The sequence below is a fragment of the Crotalus tigris genome, unplaced genomic scaffold (assembly GCF_016545835.1).
Source record: "Crotalus tigris isolate CLP2741 ecotype Arizona unplaced genomic scaffold, ASM1654583v1 scf7180000024339.11422700, whole genome shotgun sequence".
In the NCBI taxonomy this organism is placed as follows: Eukaryota; Metazoa; Chordata; class Lepidosauria; order Squamata; family Viperidae; genus Crotalus; species Crotalus tigris.
The window spans coordinates 881445-901827 of record NW_024100509.1 but is presented as its reverse complement, the minus strand read 5'-3'; the positions used below and the strand labels follow the sequence as shown (position 1 = coordinate 901827).

At 35.7% G+C, this 20383-nt stretch overlaps 1 protein-coding gene across 2 annotated transcripts; it reads right to left on the bottom strand.

The window, feature by feature from the left end:
• Positions 1–654: 654 nt before the first annotated feature.
• Positions 655–20367, bottom strand: ABHD18 (abhydrolase domain containing 18). Of its 2 annotated transcripts, XM_039325898.1 has the most exons (14): positions 20209–20367; positions 19228–19272; positions 12879–12983; positions 12482–12566; positions 12155–12255; positions 11917–11995; positions 11627–11711; positions 11152–11179; positions 9843–9981; positions 8682–8771; positions 6993–7094; positions 4370–4739; positions 2218–2380; positions 655–1410 (listed from the first exon to the last, which is right to left on the bottom strand). In XM_039325898.1, exons 3-14 carry the CDS (start codon positions 12968–12970, stop codon positions 1359–1361), a joined length of 1386 nt encoding a protein of 461 aa, XP_039181832.1. In that variant the 5' UTR covers positions 12971–12983; positions 19228–19272; positions 20209–20367; the 3' UTR covers positions 655–1358. The 2 variants fall into 2 exon arrangements, with proteins under 2 accessions (XP_039181832.1, XP_039181833.1); XM_039325899.1 differs by lacking the exons at positions 12879–12983; positions 19228–19272; positions 20209–20367 and having other exon boundaries at positions 9843–9986; positions 12482–12523.
• Between the last annotated feature and the right edge of the window lie 16 nt (positions 20368–20383).

Sequence of the window (20383 nt, the reverse complement as noted above, 5' to 3'; positions counted from 1 at the left end):
TCCCAGTTTCTAGCCTGATGCCTCAACCACTATACCAAATTGGCTCCTGGACTAGATACTCAATTTTTTTCTTGGCAATCTTTCAAAAGTAGTTTGCCATTGCCTTCTTTGTAGGGCTGGCTGAGAGAGAATCATTGGCCCGAGGTCACTCAGCTGGCTTTGTGCCCAAGACAGAATTAGGACTCATAATCTCCCATTTTCTAACCTATGCTTTACCCACTATATCAAACTGGCTCTTGGAATTAAAAAATGAGAATAATTTAGAAGTTCAGCTTGTAAAATGGTTTAGGTCCAGAAGTATCTTGTACTAGTAGAACCACACTTTTACTAACCTAAGGCAAGCACCCTACATTCTGCCTATCCTTCATTCTACAATCTTGAATATTGCTATCTTACTCTACTCCAGAGCAACTATTAAAAATGGTTAGGAACAAACAGGAAATTTTAGTTGTGAAGACTCAAGGAATATCTGTGCACATGGTTATCAATACACTTAACTTTAAATTCCAATTATGAAAAGTACATACTTAAGGTTTTGCAGAAGCAATATTATGCAATGAAAGAATTTTGAATTTCTGTAAGAAAACTACTGCAAAATTTTATAGAGCAATAGAAACAAGGAACTATAGCATAATCTCTTATTAATGCAACTTGTAGTTTTAAAAAAATATTCAAGAAATTATTTATTAAAACATTAATACATGCAACATTTACAGAAACGCCAATCTTTATTCAAATTCTTGTGGTTCAAAATGTGCATCTTTATCTTTTTTAAGGCACGGGTTATTGCTATCAATTATGTTAAATGAATATAGTAATAAAGTAAAAAACAGACTACAGGAAAATTAGTTAATTACACTACATTTACTCATCAAGCTCAAGTAGAAAAAAATTAACTCTGGATATTGGATCTGTATGTGATCATAATTCAGACTAGAATATAGAATATCTTAAGAGATAGGGAGGGGGAATTTCAATATATTAAGCCTAATTTATATTATTTTTTCCTTTAGGAGCTAGTATTATATTGTTGTAACGCAATACTACTTCTTTGGATCTTTATAATAAAGTAGAACAAAAGAAGTGTGCAAGTTGAAATTTAAGAGTTATCAAAATTGAATTGGTCTCTCTTTTATGGGTGTATAAACTTTCTAAATCATAATAATTTTTAATCAAAGCATATTTTGCAGATTTAAGATACCAATATTAACAAATTTTGTTAAAATCACTTTAGCACCACAAATCTAACTTTAAAAAGTTATATTTGATTACAATTTTGTTAGGTTTGTCTATTCATGAAGTTAATATCAGGATCCACACAGGAGTAAAAATACATGGAACAATTCAACAGAAGAGGACTATACCAAATATTTCTGAACAAAGCGTTCAAATGCATCATATATGGCTTTCCTAAAAGAAAAAAAGAAAATGAATTGTACTAATATCATTTGGATATTGATTTCAATAAAGCTTTATTATTTTAAATTGTAAAATTTAACTTGAACGCTGTTATCATAAACTACAACTTCATGGTCTATATCAACAAGGTAATCACATTTTCATGTACAAATTAGGATTCTACTTGCAAAATGGTTTATGCACTTTAATAACATTACATACCAAAGTGCGCCTTACCCCTGAAACTAACTATAGAATGTCATAAAACATTTCCTATGGTCAACTGCTGATGCTTGACTATGCTGTACAATTTGACATGGGCTGCTTTCAAGCAGGTATATCTCTGAATGTCTCTCTGAATTTTTAAGAACCTTTCCAATACGTTAGGAGTTCTGCCACTGTTGATACCATTGAGGAATCTGATATGGAAATATCTCTGAAATGATAACTCAAAGGATCATGTATTATTTAGTAGAAACCAAAACCTAAAAGACCATTTTCAATTATATATCCTTCTAGATTCTATTGATCTGTGAGGATATCCTACTTTCTACATCATGACATAGATTGCTAGTTCATGGGGATGTAAGGAGACTTTGTTATGGTATGTACTTTGTAGTATCAAAAGTCTCTACACAGAATTTTAAAAAGTATAATGTTATTACTATACTATTACAGCTATTAACATTCTTTGGAGTTTATTTTGTAATGAATTATGTTAAACTGATTTTGAATGTTTAAATAAGCAGTATACAAATAATTTAAATGATTTAAGCAGCAGCTACACTTAATTTTCAGCACTTACTCTGAATGACTAACCTGAACAATCCTTGTTTGAAGAGATAAGCACTAACATGACCTCCATTCAAGTATCTGATTTCACATCCTGGCCAAATTTCTTGAAGGCTACGCACTCCAGTTCTTGGAATATAGGCATCTTCCTTAGCTTGGACAACTATGATCAGTGTGGGATCAACTGGAACTGAGGACAACAATTTATTTGAAGATAAATTTATTAACTTTAGATTAATATCATATTAGAAATGTTTGTTGCATTACAAAATAATACAATGAACATTCAAAAGTACATTAATAGGTGGCAATATAACCTAAATAACTGCATAAATAAAGCTGCCAACAGCTTAGTTTTCTATATAGCAGAATTAGAAAATGTGAATCAGAAAAGATTCTTAACACTAAAATTTCTGAAATTAAACCAGTTTTCCTGCTACTGCAGAAATAAATATTTATATTCCATGAGGTATTAGAATATGGTCAATGATGAAGTTGAATAATCATTGATAGATAAGATCTAATCTATTCAATTATAATTTCATATGCAATAGTAATAATAATAATAATGATAAAGTTGGAAGGGACCTTGGAGGTCATCTAGTCCGACCCCCTGCTCAGGCAGGAAACCCTATACCATTTCGGACAAATGGCTGTCCAGTTTCTTCTTAAAAACTTCCAATGTTGGAGCATTCACTGCTTCTGGAGGCAGGTTGTTCCACAGGTTAATTGTTCTGACTATCAGGAAGTTTCTCCTTAGTTCTAGGTTGCTTCTCTCTTTGGTTAGTTTCCACCCGTTACTTCTTGTCCTGCCTTCAGGCACTTTGGAAAATAGCTTGACTCCCTCTTCTTTGTGGCAGCCCCTGAGATATTGGAACACTGCTCTCATGTCCCCCCTCGTCCTTCTCTTTGTTAAACTAGACATACCCAATTCCAGCAACCGTTCCTTATATGTTTTAGCCTCCAGTCCCCTAATCATCTTTGTTGCTCTTCTCTGTACTCTTTCTAGAGTCTCAACATCTTTTTTACATCGTGGTGACCAAAACTGGATGCAGTATTCAAAGTGTGGCCTTACCAAGGCATTGAAGAGTGGTATTAATACTTCACGTGATCTTGATTCTATCCCTCTGTTAATGCAACCTAGCACTGTGTTGGCTTTTTTGGCAGCTGCAGCACACTGCTGGCTCATATTTAAATGATTGTCCACTAGGACTCCGAGATCCCTCTCACAGTTACTACTATTGAGCCCCTATACTATACCTGTACATTTGGTTTTTCTTGCCTAAATGTAGAACCTTACTTTTTTCACCATTGAATTTCATTTTGTTAAATAGCGCCCAGTGTTCAAGTCTGTCCAGATCCTCCTGTATCCTAAGCCTGTCTTCTGGAGTGTTGGCTATTCCTGCCAGCTTGGTGTCGTCTGCATTTACATTACATTTATGTAAAAATTAAATATAATTAAGCATAAATCAAATTTAGTTTTGAGGTTGTCCTATCACTTGTTTTTGGAGTATAGTACACATGCCATTCAAATGCCATGTTGCAGAAAAAAATGTGTTCCATCATTTTAATACATTGTATAATCAGTTGCATAGCTTTTTCTGCTCAAGTTGGAAAGCAAAACATCATGATCTCAGCTTTGCATTACTGGAACTAATGGGTCCTAACTTCATTTCCAGGAATATTATCCACTCAGTATTGTCCTTCCCTCAAGCTCTGCCTTTGTGTTTTCAAACTTTCCAAATTGCTTAATTGTTTAATAAACTGAAAAGCTGAAATGCATCCTGCATTTAATTTTGTTTAGAAGAAATCTTAATTGTGGTCAAATACCACTATTTATATAAACTAAGCTGTTTTTTTCTTCAGATTATATAAATGTAAATTTATATAAATATAATTACTGTATATTTTGCATTATAATGTTGATTACTGAATTACATAGCAGTTCAAAGAAACTCCATTTTTTAGATATAATAAAAAATCTGATGTCACTTACATTTGCTGTCTATAGAAAGAAATATGAAAAACATAAGAGCAAATTCAATTCACATATGAAAAAGAACTTAGAAAAAATATCATAAAAATTATGAACAGTGTTCAGAGATGGAGAATTATTAAATAGGATTATAAATTAATAAAGAACATAGAAAATCTAAAATATTCTAAAATTAGCATGTACCTGAAAAGTTAGCAACATGGGTACATTCATCCATTACTCCTTTCATAAATCGTAATGATTCCCTTTGTAAACTGTCATTTTTTCCACTTATCAGGTGCTTTTGTTCACTGGAAAAGTTAGCACTACTGATGCTGGTTGAAAATGTCTGGTTTATGCACTGCATTTTGGGTACATCTTGCACCAACAATTCTTCTGTTGAGGAGCTTAGATTGTTTCTATTAGGACTAAGGCAATGGCCCACTTCTGAAGAAGAAACTTCGTTTCCGATATCCAGATGCAGAATACTGGAATTGAGATCCAGACAACTCAAGCTGTCCACACTGCTTGGAGAATTTTTAACAAAATCTTGTCCCATCTTGAAGGAATCTGTCTGAATAGAAATATTTATTAAAGTTGAAGCACTTTGGCATATTTTTCAATGTTCTCTTTTCAATCAAACTTACAATTTGATGCTTTAAAATGTGTAAAAACAAATTGATCTCTTGAATTAGATTTCTATATGAGTTTTCTTGTATTTTAACTGAATACATATCCAAAATATATACTAAATGGATACGTATTAAATTCCCATCTTACATTTTTATTTTTAAACAAAACTCAGAGATTTTTTTTAAAAAAGAAATGAGCATTAATGTTCTCCTATTGTTTCTATTGTTTCTACTTTGTTAAAAACAATTTGCTTTCTATTGTGAATGACCTATCAAAACATATAAACACAAAACAGCACCATAAAATTACTGATAAATTATAATAAATTGCTACTATTCTAATATATATGGAAATGTCCCCACATTCCCAATTCTGTTTGATTATCTCTTAAAATAAACTGAGGAAAAAGAAGACTTCAGAAGATTAATTTGCTACAGATTAATAGATTGGAGACTCAAGTGTTCTCCCTGCCATATATTATGAGAAATGTTGGTAACTCATACCAGTCATTTAGTTTTTTCTAAACTTATTGACAATAAGTGCTGATACATTTTCAAACACACATCTGTCTACTGAAAGGGATTCATGCGCTGAAAACTTTGTAACTGGATTAACTACTATGCACTGAGTGTGGGGTTGCCTTTGCAGATGTTTTGAAAACTGACTGGCATAGAAAGCAGCAATCAGACTACCAGCCAAAGGATTCTCCCTCGCCCCCACGTGCATGGGGCAAGGGAAGTGGACTATGTAACCCCATGATAATAGCCAAAATAATTAGTAATTTCTAGTAGCTAAGTATTTTCATATAAGATGGATTCCATACATGAGTCGAGGTGGCGCAGCAGTTAGAGTGCAGTACTGCAGGCCACTTTAGCTGACTGTGTTCAGCAGGTCAGCGGTTCAAATCTCACCGGCTCAAGGTTGACTCAGCCTTCCATCCTTCTGGGGTAGGTAAAATGAGGACCCAGATTGTTGGGGGCAATGTAAATATATATATACATTGCTTACTGGTGTACACCGCTTAGAGAGTGCTTGCACTTAAAGCGGCATATAAGTCTCATAAATAAATAAATACTAGCACTTTTTATACAAATAAATGAAAATGGAATGTCACTAAATTAACAAAATCCTTTTCAGCTGCAACTAACTAGTCTGACTAGCACCTGGCACTATGGATTTAAAACCGTTGCAGAATCCCCATGGTCATTTGACAATTTGGGCATTTGACAACTGGCATGTATTTATGAAAGTTGCATTGTCCTCAGGTCATGTGATCACCACCTGTAACTTTTCCAGCCAATTTCCAACAAGCAAAGTCCATGGAGGAAGCCAGATTCATTTAACAACCCTATGATTCATTTAACAATTGCAGTGCTTTGTTTAACTGTGGCAGAGAAGGTTGTAAAATGGGGCACAACTCACTTAACTATCTTGCTTAGCAAAGGAAATTTTTGGCTCCATTGTGGTCGTAACTTAAGGACTACCTATATTAATAAAAAGTGCAAAACAAACTGTTGAGCTAATCATTCTACACAAATACCACCTAAAGAGCACTGTCTTCATCATTTTATGGAAAGAAACCTGAGACTCCAGGGAGCAAAAAGTTGCAGAAGGAAGACACAATTGCTGAAAATGTCATTCTCTAAATCTCAAACATCCTGACCATCTTCTCTAATATTTCATTGGTATGGGGCCAATCCTGCCTAAAGTTTAAAGAAACCTCTATCGGAAAAGAACTGAGAATTTTCAAGTGGTTTCTCCAATACCATTTTAATGTGCAAATTACTCATTTCAGTATTTATTTTACTAAAGATTTCTCAAAGGTTTAAAAATTTCAATAATGCACACACAAATTACCTTTGGTATAACAGTTCAAATTCTGTTTTCTAATTAGGAATAGAGTTATTTTATAAAAAATATATAGACCCTCTTTTCTGACTTTAAAAATTGTAGCTAAATATCTCAGAGATTTTTCAAAGATTAAGAAAAACTACTTGGATGGTTGTTACACATAACTGAAAAATAATTTCACAGAAGACTAATACAAAACATGTGTTATAATAGAGTTTTGTAAAAAGCTTTAACTACTATTGCATTAAAATAGCTCCCAGAAATTGTCGTGGGGTTACAATTACAAAATTAAACAATTATCAGAAATTGTATAGGAGTTACAATTAAATTAATTTATACTCACTCCACAATATTCAAGCATTTGAATTATTTCTTCTTCATAAACACTCTGACTATAATACTGTTTCTCTAGTTCCCTCCAATTCACTGCCTTGCTCAATACACCCTGAAATTAAAGAGAAAGTACGATGGATTATACAGTATATGCACTGTTTAAGAATCAGTTTTAATTATGCCAGGGTTTTGTTAAATTTCCATCACTTTGCAAATGTTTTCCTGGATTCAATAACAAAGGAAAGGATCAATAGTTCATATGATTTCCAAGCGACAAATCCATTTTGAAATGAAGTATTTGGGCAGGAATTTTAAACATTTAAATAGTTCAGAGTCATAAAATGGTGTCATAATTACAAGAAAAAAGGAACCTATTTCTATATTACAATTAAAGACATGTTGTAGATTAGTCTTTTTGTCATAACAAAGCACTCTGTTAATATTCAAGGTTTAAACACATGGACCTTATAGATTTGTTGTTGTTGTTAATTGCGAAGTCGTGTCCAACCCATGGCGACCCCATGGACAACGTTCCTCCAGGTCTTCCTGTCCTCTACCATCTTCTGGAGTCCATTTAAGTTCACACCTACTGCTTCAGTGACTCCATCCAGCCATCTCATTCTCTGTCGTCCCCTTCTTCTATTGCCCTCAATCTTTCCCAGCTTTAGGCCCTTTTCCAGTGAATCCTTCCTTCTCATTAGGTGGCCAAAGTATTTGAGTTTCAACTTCAGGATCTGGCCTTCTAAAGAGCAGTCGGGGTTGATCTCTTCTAGGACTGACCGGTTTGAACGCCTTGCAGTCCAAGGGACTTGCAGGAGTCTTCTCCAGCACCATAGTTCAAAGGCCTCAATTTTTTGGCGCTCAGCCTTTCTTATGGACCAACTTTCAGCCATACATTGCAACTGGACTTTACGCACTTTTGTTGGCAGGATGATGTCTCTGCTTTTTAGTATGCTGTCTAGATTTGCCATAGCTTTCCTCCCCAGGAGCAAGCGTCTTTTAATTTCTTGGCTGCAGTCCCCATCTGAGGTAATCTTGGAGCCCAGAAAAATAAAATCTGTCACTATCTCTATTTCTTCCCTATCTATTTGCCAAGAATTGAGAGGGCCGGATGCCATGATTTTGGTTTTCTTAATGTTGAGTTTCAAGCCAATTTTTGCACTCTCCTTCTTCATCCGCATCAAGAAGCTCTTTAGTTCCTCTTCACTTTCTGCCATTAGAGTGGTATCATCTGCATATCTTAGGTTGTTGATATTTCTCCCGGCAATCTTAATTCCAACTTTTGTTTTATCTAGCCCTGCCTTTATATATTATATATTATATTATATTATATATAGATTAGGGATGTACAAATCCTTTGAAAAAAGTACTCAGCAACACTTAGTAATGTATATATCATGCATCTCTTTGCAACAGTAAAATTGGCTGGGTAGACATGCAATGGAGTCAACTTGTAGCGATTATAAAATACCCATTGATTCTAGAAAAAGATATGGTTGCTTTAATACATGGGTGTCAAACTCAATCGCACCACGTGACATTTCGCAATGTTTTTTGCCTTTGTGGAGCCAGAGTGAGTGTGGCTGCACGTGTTGCATCTGGCCCAAGGGCCGCCAGTTTGACACCCTTGCTTTAATATTTCAACGTGAGATGCTTTCAAAGGATTTACATAATTATATACCAACTAAGAATGTATTACCGTAGTAAAAACACCAGAGGCTGTAGACCAGGACAGACAGGGAACTAATGGTAATGGTTTAGGCCAATTTGATACTGCTAATGATGCCATCTGTAAAAAAAAAAATGGTAATTTTTCCCATGAGTGCAAATCAAAACATGAAATGTTTTTCATAAATTGGTATGAAAAATTGCCATATAATTCATTTTTCAATTTCAGCTTCGTATCTCATATGAAGCCAAGCAATAGAATTTGAGCAGTATTGGTATTAATGCTTATCAAAGAAATGGATATAGCAATGGATATAGCAGATACTATCTGAAATTATCCGAAATACAGTACATATTATAAAACTATTGAAGAAAAATGTTTGTATTCCTCAAATGTATTAAGCTTTATACTTGCTTTCAAAACATCCTTACTAAATGAGATCCATATGAAAATTTATATAAAATCACACATGAACAGAATTTCATTTAAATTTAGAACATTGTATGATGCATTTATTCTAGGGATAGTTAGACAATCTGAATAAGGCTATCCCATGTAATGTTCACATCACAGCAAGACAGTTATCACTGGCCAAATTGAAAGTTTGTGTTTCCCTGACAAAGTCTAATGCTGCATAAATTATATTCACTTTAATATGATTTTTTTTAAAATATACTAATTATGAATCTATATATCCCATGTCAAACTCTTTTATTTCTTGCAATTACATAAAACAATTTTCATTACAGGCTTTGATAGTATAACTGCAAATGTGTCATAATATATATGTAACTACAAAACCACCTCAGTCCTCACACATTTCTCAATCTGATGTGTTATGATCAGATTTTAGATATTATGCTGGATGTTTCCCATTTAATGTAATATGGCACTAAAGAACATAAGTACTATTAGGAATTAAGTTCCCCTTGAGTGAAGGTCAGCTTCTAATGATTATATATAAACCTATGTTACCCTTCCACTTTTGTTTGTTACAATATAAAAGTGATTTTAAATGGTCTTCTTTTTTGTGATTTTCCAATCTAGTCCATAGTCTGGAATTTCCAAGTAATCTCCATTCTAGTACCATTGATAACTGGATCTGACTTTTTAGTGATCAGACAAGTTCAACTGGGTTGCTACCATCTGCTTCAATTATTAAATTATTATTAATTAAAAATTTAAGCTTACGTGTCCTCCCATTGATATGCCAGTCATTCCTAAAGGTCCATATCCTTCTTTTTCCAGCCAATGCAAAAGAGTTGCTGATTCTAATACAAGAGCTCCTCCCATCACAAATAGGTCAGATACATTTTTTAGACAGGATCTTCTTTCCTCCCAAGAAAGAAAAGCAAGCTTACTTGTTTGAAGAAATATATTAACAGTAAGTTCAAGTGTATTAATTTATTTTATTAAAACAGATTAAAAGAGAGTGTGTTAAAAATGCTTGTAGAAAGTTAGGGTTTAGTGACTATGGTTTTTTCAGATGAAATGACTTTGCTATCTATTATTTAGTTGCAAATAACCCAAGAACTGTTTTTTAAATGTTGCTGTGAAATACCCATAGATTGTTATCTGTTTTTTACTCGCACATGGAAAAGGGGGATCAGTTAAAGCAATAATCTAGACCATTCAACACAAGAAAGCCATTTAAACTAAACTAAATCTCAAAACAATAATATAATTGTTATTGATAGACAATAAAATTGTGTTTTCTTCATTTAGATAAAGAAAGAACATACTGTATTGACTTAGTAGTTGTACATGCCAAAAGAAAACACTGTGGACTTTAACCACATATAAGCCATATAGTATTAATGTACTACACTTTTGAACTTTTGTCACGTTTTCAAAGGTAAATTACTATCTTTTCTAAGCAACAGTATAGCATGTTTGTTTTCTATAGGAACAATAAGTTTAACTGTACCTCTTTTAGGTTCTAACAGTGGATAGATCTGGTGTCTGAACAAAATCCAGCATTGTAGAGGAAAGCACAGAAATAATAATTCTTGCAGATCTGTTTATAAACTGATTATTTTTTGAACTTCTCTAAGTTACCAGTTTATTCAGAGGAACAGAAAGGAAATCACATCAAGAATATTCATTTTTAATGTTTACTCTGAAATACAGTACTCAAACATTTGAATCATGTAATATTCAGTTGCTGATAATAAGTAAATTTAGGACAATATATTAAAGCAGAATAAGTGTCTGTGATACTGGAGCACAGGTAGGATCTGAAGAATCACAGATTAAATATTCTGGCAGAAAATACTCAAAAGTTAAAATGTTTCCCTAAATCATCTCATTGTCAAGCTTCAATAATGTGTGGTCACTGAATGGATGAATTGCAATATTTGCATTATGTATTATAATGTTCTGAAATGTTTTCCCGTAACATGATCACATTTTATGCATTAGAATAAAATGCACTAGAATTAAAGTTATTTCTACACATTAATAAAAGCTGTTATTATGCTTATACAATCATAATACTTACAACTGATCCTTGGGTTTTCTGTACCCATGTATAGACAGATGTAAGTTAAAGGAAATAAAGTGAAATATTTTGAAAAGTTCTTTAACCTTTTACCTCTTTACTTTAAATCAAATAAACCCCTTGTTAAAATAGTTAAAGTACATTTAGTTAATGCAGCCATTGCTAACTCATTAGGCTAGAATCGTTTAATTTCCTAAATTTACAAATTTAAAAAATGGAAGTGTGGGGATTTGCCATAAGGGTGGACTGCAAAATGTCAATACAAGACTCCCAAACTCCAGATGATTACTATAGCCTGGGGTGATTCAGTGAATTTACAAACCACTTATCTATTTCAGAATCAAATAGATTTATATTTCACATATTTTGATGCAATTCTATTACTATATTGATATCTGAATTCAATAAGTCACTAGATAACACTTTCTCTCTCCTCTGTGTCCAAAGGTATACAGTACTTAAATAAAAAGGATATAATAGGGGTTTTCTAACAATAATGAAGCCATGCTGGCCTCTTTGATCATTGGACGGGCCATTAAAGTTCGTCGTCTCCAAAAGTACTAAAAATACAAAGTTAAATAAAGTTAAATTAAATTAAATATTACCAGTATAGCAATTAAAGTTAAATTAAATTAAATATTACCAGTATAGCAATATTGAGAAACCATCTCCAAAAGTACTAAAAATACAGTTAAATAAAGTTAAATTAAATATTACCAGTATAGCAATATTGAGAAACCATTATTGAACCACACTGAAGCTTACATGATCTCCAGTGCCTGCTAAATGAATACAAACAGGTTTGTATTTGCTGTTCCATCTCTTTGGTACTATAAATTGAAACCTATCAAAAGAAAGAAAATAATGAAAAATTATTTAAATGAAATACAGATTTCTCATATACCTTGCATAATATGTGTGCATTTGTATCACTTTATCACTATATTTAGTCCATAACTTACTTAGTTCTATATTTTAACTCACAGTATATGTTTATTTTTACCTTGCAGTAATTGACTCTGATGGCATGATATCAGGAACATAATGTGCCAAAGGAGAAATGAAGTGTCCATCAAGGATTTTGCAGTCTGATTGCTCCTCAACCTATACAGCATTATATTTTTACAGTCACTATCAAAGTTTTCATATAGAAATGCAAGTTCTACTAAACAGAAGTAAACTGTTCACAAAAGGTATGCTGAGTTAATAACTGGACAATGTCTACCATATCAAATACAAGGTTTCTTTTTATCATCCCTCAATACTTCTGTTTTGAATATGGTTGTGAATAATCATAATCAATTTATGTATATTGATTCATTTTCAGTACCTTATTAATGTGCACAGGATAGTCCCTTGGAACAAGATTTTGACATTTTTCTCTGTTTCCAATAATCTTTCTGAATTCAAATATTCTGTTAAAAATAAGAATTAGTTGCAGATATTAAGAACAAAAAAAGACTGCATACTGTACTATAAACATGTAATTACAACAGTATGTAATTGACTGTAACAGGTCTAGTATTTCTATTTCACATACACACATACACTGTTTCTTTTAATGCACTCTACCATAGGAACTTTGCCAATTTTCACATTTTTGCTCAACTATAAGCTATTGTCCTTACAAATAATATAATTGCACTGTTTGCCTTAACCAAGAGTAACAAAAATGATTTAGATGGAAAGGTCAAATATTTACCTTTAGAAAACTGTTTATAACCTACCTTTTTAAGTCTTCTGGTCTTCCCCATCCTTGAATAAAAAGCTTAGTGAGAAGCAGACGCCTATATAAGACATCTAGCTTGCTCACACCCATTAGCAAAACACATCTAGGAAAAATATAAATATTCATATCAATAAAAGTATATTGATTTGTTTACACGAACTGAAACTGTATACATTGTCAACAAAAAAAGTTAATAGTAAATAAACTGAAACTTACATATGCAAGAAAGCATTGAATCAGTTTTGGGAAGCTGTCAAAGAGACTAAACCCACATGGGATACCATTAGTTCTAAAACTGCTTTAGGCAAGGAGCCAATCACTGACTGACCAATCACACCTTTTCAATCCTAGGAAGAAGGAATTGGCAAACCATTTCCAAAAATGTTGCCAAAATAGAAGGGACTTTATGCTCTTATTCACAATAAGAGTTACTTATGAAGTGTGGTAATAACAACAATAGAAGAAAGGAATTAGGCAGCAGAATTTAAAGCAGTGGTTCTCAACCTTTTTAATGCCACGACTCCGAACCAGTCATAAGTTGAGGACTACCCAACCGGTTGTAAGTTGAGGACTTTCCCTGCCCGGGAGCGCGCGCATGCGTGGTGCCGCCCCCTGCGCCGGCCGAGGCGTAGCTGGCAAGCGGCAGAGATGGCACAGGCCGACTATCGGCTGGGCCACCAGCTGGCCCAGCCCAAGGGAGGTAAGGCAACCTCCGGGCCCCACGCATGCCAGCAACCCTCCCTGCGCCCACCGGCCTCCCACCTCCAACCCCTGGCTCTCTTTTACTTAAATTTTTAGTAGTTGCTCAGCAGGGAGGGGTGGAAGCTTCCAGACAGCTCGCCTTCACTGCAGACAATTTGCAGCACCGTTTGCAGAATGGGAATTTTGGCAGGCTCAGCAGGGCAGAGACAGCCTGGACAATTCCTATTGGCTTTTGAAAGCCAACAGAATTAGACTCTATTCAAGAGAGTCTATTCTATTGGCTTTCAAAAGCCAATAGAATAAAAGGGAGTAGCACAGCTAAGGAAAAGGGGAAAAAATGGCGGACTGCGTTGTTTGGCGACCCCCGTGAAATGGTCGTTCGACCCCAAATGGGGTCCCAACCCACAGGTTGAGAACCACTGTATTACAGCAACTGAGCCCAAAATTTCTGTTGCTAACCGAGACAGTTAAGTGAGTGTTGCCCCATTTTATGACCTTTCCTGTCAGAGTTGTTAAATGAATCATAACTTAGTAACACAATTGTTAAGTGAAATCTGGCTTCCCCATTGACTTTGTTTATCACAAGGTTATAAAGATGATCACATGACCCCGGGACACTGCAACCATCATAAATGTGAACCAGTTGCCAAGCACCTAAATTTTGTCATGTGACCATGGGGATGCTGCAACAGTCGAAAGTGACAGTCATATGTGACAGTCATAAGTGACAAAAGTGACAGTCATAAGTCACTTTTTTCAGTGCTGTTGTAACTTTGAATGTCACTAAACAAATGGTTGTAAGTCAAAGACTATCTGTACAACTAAAGTGCACTATTTTAATGAGTAGGAGGAACTTTTGATTAAAAATAGATACCAGTATAATGTTCATCTATATTTATCAGGCAAAGCAAACAATAATAAGCTATTTTATCCCTTGGTACAATGTGATTGTTTAGTTAATATTTCACTAGTACAATTTACTTTCTTGAACCATTTCTTGTAAACTGAAATGGTTTACTCTTCATTGAATTTGAACAACCTTTCCCTGCTTCCAATGGAAAACTTTGGAAATCTGACGTAAAAATTAAAATTGTAATTTAATTATTTGTTTTATCACATACATAACACATTGAAAAATTTTAAGATTCACTAATACAAATAATCCTCAATTTACAATGGCAATTGAGACAGAATTTCCATTGCAAAGTGGTGTGAAGCATGACCACATCAGTTAGCGGTAGTAATACTGGCAGTCTTGATTGCCCTTGTTAACTGAATCCCACTGTCAGTAAGACAAGGCAACTTCTCGCTGGCTTCCACCAAACAGATCAGTGGATAAACCAGCAGGAAGTTGCAAGTCCCAGGAAAGTAGCTGCTACTGGATGGCAGTGAGCACAAGGGAAGAACAGCAAGGGTTGGGGAGATTGTGTGAGGGTGCCTTGGCTAGGCTTGGAAAAGATGCTCAGGAAGGGAGTGTGTGAAGGAGGTATGATAAGGGTCAGCAAGGGTGGGTGAGCGAGGCTTGGGGAAAGCTCACAGGGGATGCAGAAGCCATGGCAAGGATTGGGGAGTGTGTAGAATAACCAGTGAGGTGAGGGAGGGTTAGGATGAGAATACCTATGTATCAGGGTAAGCAAAAGTCCAATATGAATTAATGGCTCTGCCCCAAATTCCAGGGCATACATCTTTGTGTGACCACAACACTAAGACAACACTACTAAACATACAGTAATGGCCAAAATTGTGGAAACCTTTTTGGGAAAAGTGTACATTTGAGGTTTGATGGCTAATAATACCACTTTTTTTTGGAGTAGTACCATAAAACTATTTATCAATGGAAAGATAATTAAATCAAGAATGTAATGCAATAACTTTTATGAAGGATTTGCTATTAGAATAGCAGTTATAAAGAAAAGTGAAACATATAGAAAAAAATGAGATATACAAAAATTATCACCATGTCAGTTAATACTTAGTTGGTAACCTTTAGCATGAATTACGGCCTTACAACGTCTTCCCATGGAGTGAACCAAGTCCTTTAGTTCTGCAGCTGTTATAATGTGAAACCAAGATTGCATGATTGCTTCTATTAACTGGGTTTATTGCTGGGTCGCTTCTGACTAACAAGTTTCTTTAGTCAGCTCCATAGATTTTCAATTGGGTTAAGGTCTGGGCTATTCCCAGGCCATTCCAGCAGTGGAATATGATTATCTTGAAACCACTTTTTACACACAGCAGCAACATGACATAGAGTTGAATCCTGTTGAAATATAAATGCTTCATTGTCTTGGAAAAGATCATGTGCGGAAGGCTTCAGTTTGGGCTCAAGTATTTCATTAATGTATTTTTGCCACTTGTATTCCCATTAATCACACAAATTCTGTCCGTACTTTTTGATGTCATACAACCCTAGATCATAACACTGATTGGGTGTTGCACAGTACATGTAATGCAATCACGATGCAAATCTTTTCTGATTCTTCTCCTTACGTATTTTATGCCATCACTACCAAACAGGGAGATCTTGGTCTCATCACTCCAAATAACACTGTCCCATTGTTCCTCTGTCCAGGTAACATGGGTTTTAGCCAAGTTTAGTCTTTTCAACTTTTGTTTGAGAGAAAAAGTGGCTTTTTTGTGGAATTCTAGATTTTAGGCCAAATTCCTGCAGTCTGAGCCAAACAGTCCTTGCACTCAACTTCACACTGCATTGCGCCATTTCATCTTGTATACACCCAGATGATTTTCTTCTGTCACGTAGGCACAGTCTCTTAATTCTTCTATCATCATTTGCTGTTGTGCACCTTTTCCTGCCTTTACCAGTGTGGTTTTGTAGTGACTGGGTTTCCTTATACCTCTTCAAAAACTTAGAAATGCCACCTTTGATTAAGTTTCCACCAATTTTTCTTCTAATTTCTTTATAACTGTAGCCTTGTTCACTTAATAATACTATTTTACATCATTTTCTGGGCGACCAGTCAACTCTTTGCACCATTACTTTAATTTTATTACATTTTACAAGCTCACTAAATGAAAGAACACAAAAAATACCAACCAACTTGATAGCGATCACATAACACACTGACAAATGTCCTCCTCTCAGCTTCAATACATGACATCAATGATTGGCCCATTGCCAAAACAAGATGACACCTGATTGGCTCTTTAAACATTCATGCTCATTGGCTACAATCAGATGAAGGAAAGCTACCTGAAATCAACCTAAGCAAGTTGTGCTTCCTTTTACTGGTTATTTGGCTATAATTTTTCATAGAATACAGTACAGATAATTGAACAAACTTCATTGCATTACAGTCTTGATTAAATAATCTTTCCATTGATATATAATATTATGGTACTACTCCAAAAGAAAGTGGTGTTATTAGCCATCAAACCTCAAATGTACACTTTTCCCAAAAGGTTTCCACAATCCTGGCCACTACTGTACACTGTATTGTTCAGCAAATGCTGTGGATATAGTATACTTGGATTTCAGTAAGACATTTGACAAATGAGATTACAACCTAGTTCTTGGTAAGCTAGAAAACTGGGACAAACAACATTACCACCGAATGGGTTGGTAACTGGCTGACAAACTGCACTCAACATGTAATCCTTAATAAAATTACAGCTACATTGAGGGAAGTAAGCAATGGGAGCCCCAAGGTTTTGTTTTAGGCTCAGTACCCTTCAATACCTTCATAAACGATTTAGATGAATGAATAGAAATCATCAAATTTGCAGATGACACCAAGCTGGCAGGAACGGCCAACATCCCTGAAGGTAGACTCAAGATCCAAATTTATCTCAAAAGACTTGAACAATACCCCTATCTAACAAAATGAAATTCAATGGAGAGAAAAGTAAAGTTTTGCACTGGGGGGGTGGGGGGGGTAGTCAAATGCACAGGTCAGATTAGGTAAAATCTGGCTCAACAGCAGTAACTGTGAGAGGAATCTTGGGGTCATAGTGGACAGTCACCTAAATAAGAGCCAGCAGTGTTCTGCAGCCTCCAAAACAGCCAATGCAATCCTAGGATGCATTAACAGAGGATAGAATCAAGATCATGTGAAGTGTTAATATCACTCAGTAAGACGTTAATAAGCCCACACTTGGAATACTGCATCCAGTTTTGGTCACAATATAAAAAATATGTTGAGCTTTAGAAAGAGTGCAAAGAAGAGCAACAAATATGATTAGGGGGCTGTAGGATAAAATATATTAAGAATGGTTGCAGAAATTGGGTATGTGAAAAGAAGGACTAGAAGTGACATGACAGCAGTGTTCCAATATTTGAGGTGCTGCCACAAAGAAGAGGGGGTCAACCTGTTCTCCAAAGCACCAAGACAATGGATAGAAACTAATCAGGGAGAAAAGCACGCTAGAACTAAGGAAAAAATTCCTGACAGTGAGAACAATTAACCAGTGGAATGGCTTGCATCCAGAAGTTGTGGGTGCTCCATCACTGGAGGCTTTCAAAAAGAGATTGGACAGCCATTTGTCTGAAAAGGTATAGGGCAATGTGGTGAGCCTATGGCATGGTTGCCAGAGGCGGCACTCAGAGCCCTCTCTGTGGGCACGTGAACCGTGGCCCCAGTCCTAGGCCTTCAGCTGGGTTTTATAAAACCTTTTCGCTTTAGGCCTCCGCCGCCATGTGCAAAAAAAAAAAGGTTCAATCAGTCAATTTCAACTTCTTGCGGAAAAAAAATCTTGCAAAATTGGAATTATTGATTGAACTTTTTAGTCCCACCCAGTCTGCCATTAGCACTGCAGCCACGCCCACCCAATGGGCCACGCCCACCCAATGGGCCACACCCACCCAGCACTCGACAATGCGTAAGTGGGTTTTGGGTTGCAGTTTGGGCACTCGGTCTCTAAAAGGTTCGCCATCACTGGTATAGGGTCTCCAGCTTGAGCAGGGGGTTGGACAAGAAGATCTCCACGATCCCTTCTAACTCTGTTACTCTAAATCAGTGGTTCTCAACCTTTCTAATGCCGTGACCCCATAATACAGTTCCCCATGTTGTGGTGACCCCCAACCACTTATACATCACCGGGTGCCAGGGGCGTGGCCAAAGAAAAGGGGAAAAAATGGCGGACAGCCTTGTTTGGCGACCCCCGTGAAATGGTCATTCACCCCAAATGGGGTCCCGACCCACAGGTTGAGAACCACTGCTCTAAATATATAAAAGCAACTTTAAACATATTTAAATGTTACTGAGTTCTTTGTCTTGTGCTTGCCCGATTACTTGCAGTGCTTGTTAGGAAAGCATTTGTAACTTTCTTGGTTGATGCTCTTCATGTATAAGGCACTATTACATTGAAGTAATACAGAATAATATTACATTGAAAAAACAATATAGATAAGAATGATTTATACTGTCATAACCAGTTTGATAACCACTACATAAATAATACAGCCTCAATAATCCTATACTGAGGTAGTAATTCAATTAAAAAAAACAATGGCAAGTGAGGAATACATTGTAACAACCTTGTAAAAATGTGATAAACAATGTTATTTAAAACAGGGAGAAATAAAGATCCTTATTTTTCTATAGAAAAAATACATATCTAAACATTTGTATTGCAAGGTTCTCAGATAATAGCTGATATGATTTATATAATCATATTTTTGCTCCTACCTGTCTATTTTGGTAGTTCAATCCCATTAAGTATCTTCATTATATCTGTTGGTTCAAATAATGAGAAAAAATCCAAATGTTGCTCAGTGTATAACTCAGTAAATGAGACATTATGCTATCTAAGTAATATCAATTAACCAGTGTTGCTCAACCTTGACAATTTTAAGGCATGTGGACTTCAACTCCCAGAATTCCACAGCCAGCATTGCTGGCTGTGGAATTCTGGGAGTTGAAGTCCACATGCCTTAAAATTGTCAAGGTTGAGAAACACTGAATTAGACATTCTCGAAGAAAATATTGCAATTTTTTAGATTTATATGTGATATAAAAACTATTATGTTACTTTTTAAAATGATTTCAAGCAAATTTAGGTGGCCTGTTTGTGTAGCATTAAAATTATCTTAGCTAATTCATTTATGATAATACTATCATTACTTTGTTCAAATGTCGTTCCAATAGACAAAAATAAAACTCTGTGCAGCATACAGAAACAGAGGTGCCAACCTGCCCGTACCTCATCAACCAAATCACCAGCAGACTTTGGCAAGCGCCACTACCGCAAGGGTTCAGATCCATGAATCACCACGTTATAGTGCACAATCCACCTCAACTCCCTCCCCACAATTTCATGGCACGTGATAGGCCCATTCACAAGTCAACGTACAGGACTGCAAAATGTAACTCACAAAAAAGCACAGCAGAGATTTGCCGTACAATTCAATAAGCGTCTAAACATTAGTTTGGCCCGTTTGCAGTCCACTCTTTTCCTCCAGAAGGCTCGGGAATTAGAATATCATCCTGGAAATAGCCTTCCTTCTATATAAAACCCGCCCTGTCGTTTATTCGCTGTTTACTTTTTGACATCAGAGGTCACCGCAACTGACTCCTCCATTTCTCACAATCGCGACTTTAAGGGACCCACAACCTCAGAAAGAGTCAGACGGCGTGCTCACTCGCCGTCGGAAAAAAGAGTGAACCTACGGGAACACCAGGAGAATTGCCGAGCAGCACTTTTCGGTAATGCCCTTGCTCGGGACTCTTCCTCTCTTGCTACCTAGTTTCAGCAGCCAGGCAGCCAAAGCCACCCACTTCAACGTCGCTCTCGACTGAATGAAAAGGGGTGGAGAAACACGTCGAAGGTCGCCGCTTCCCGTTT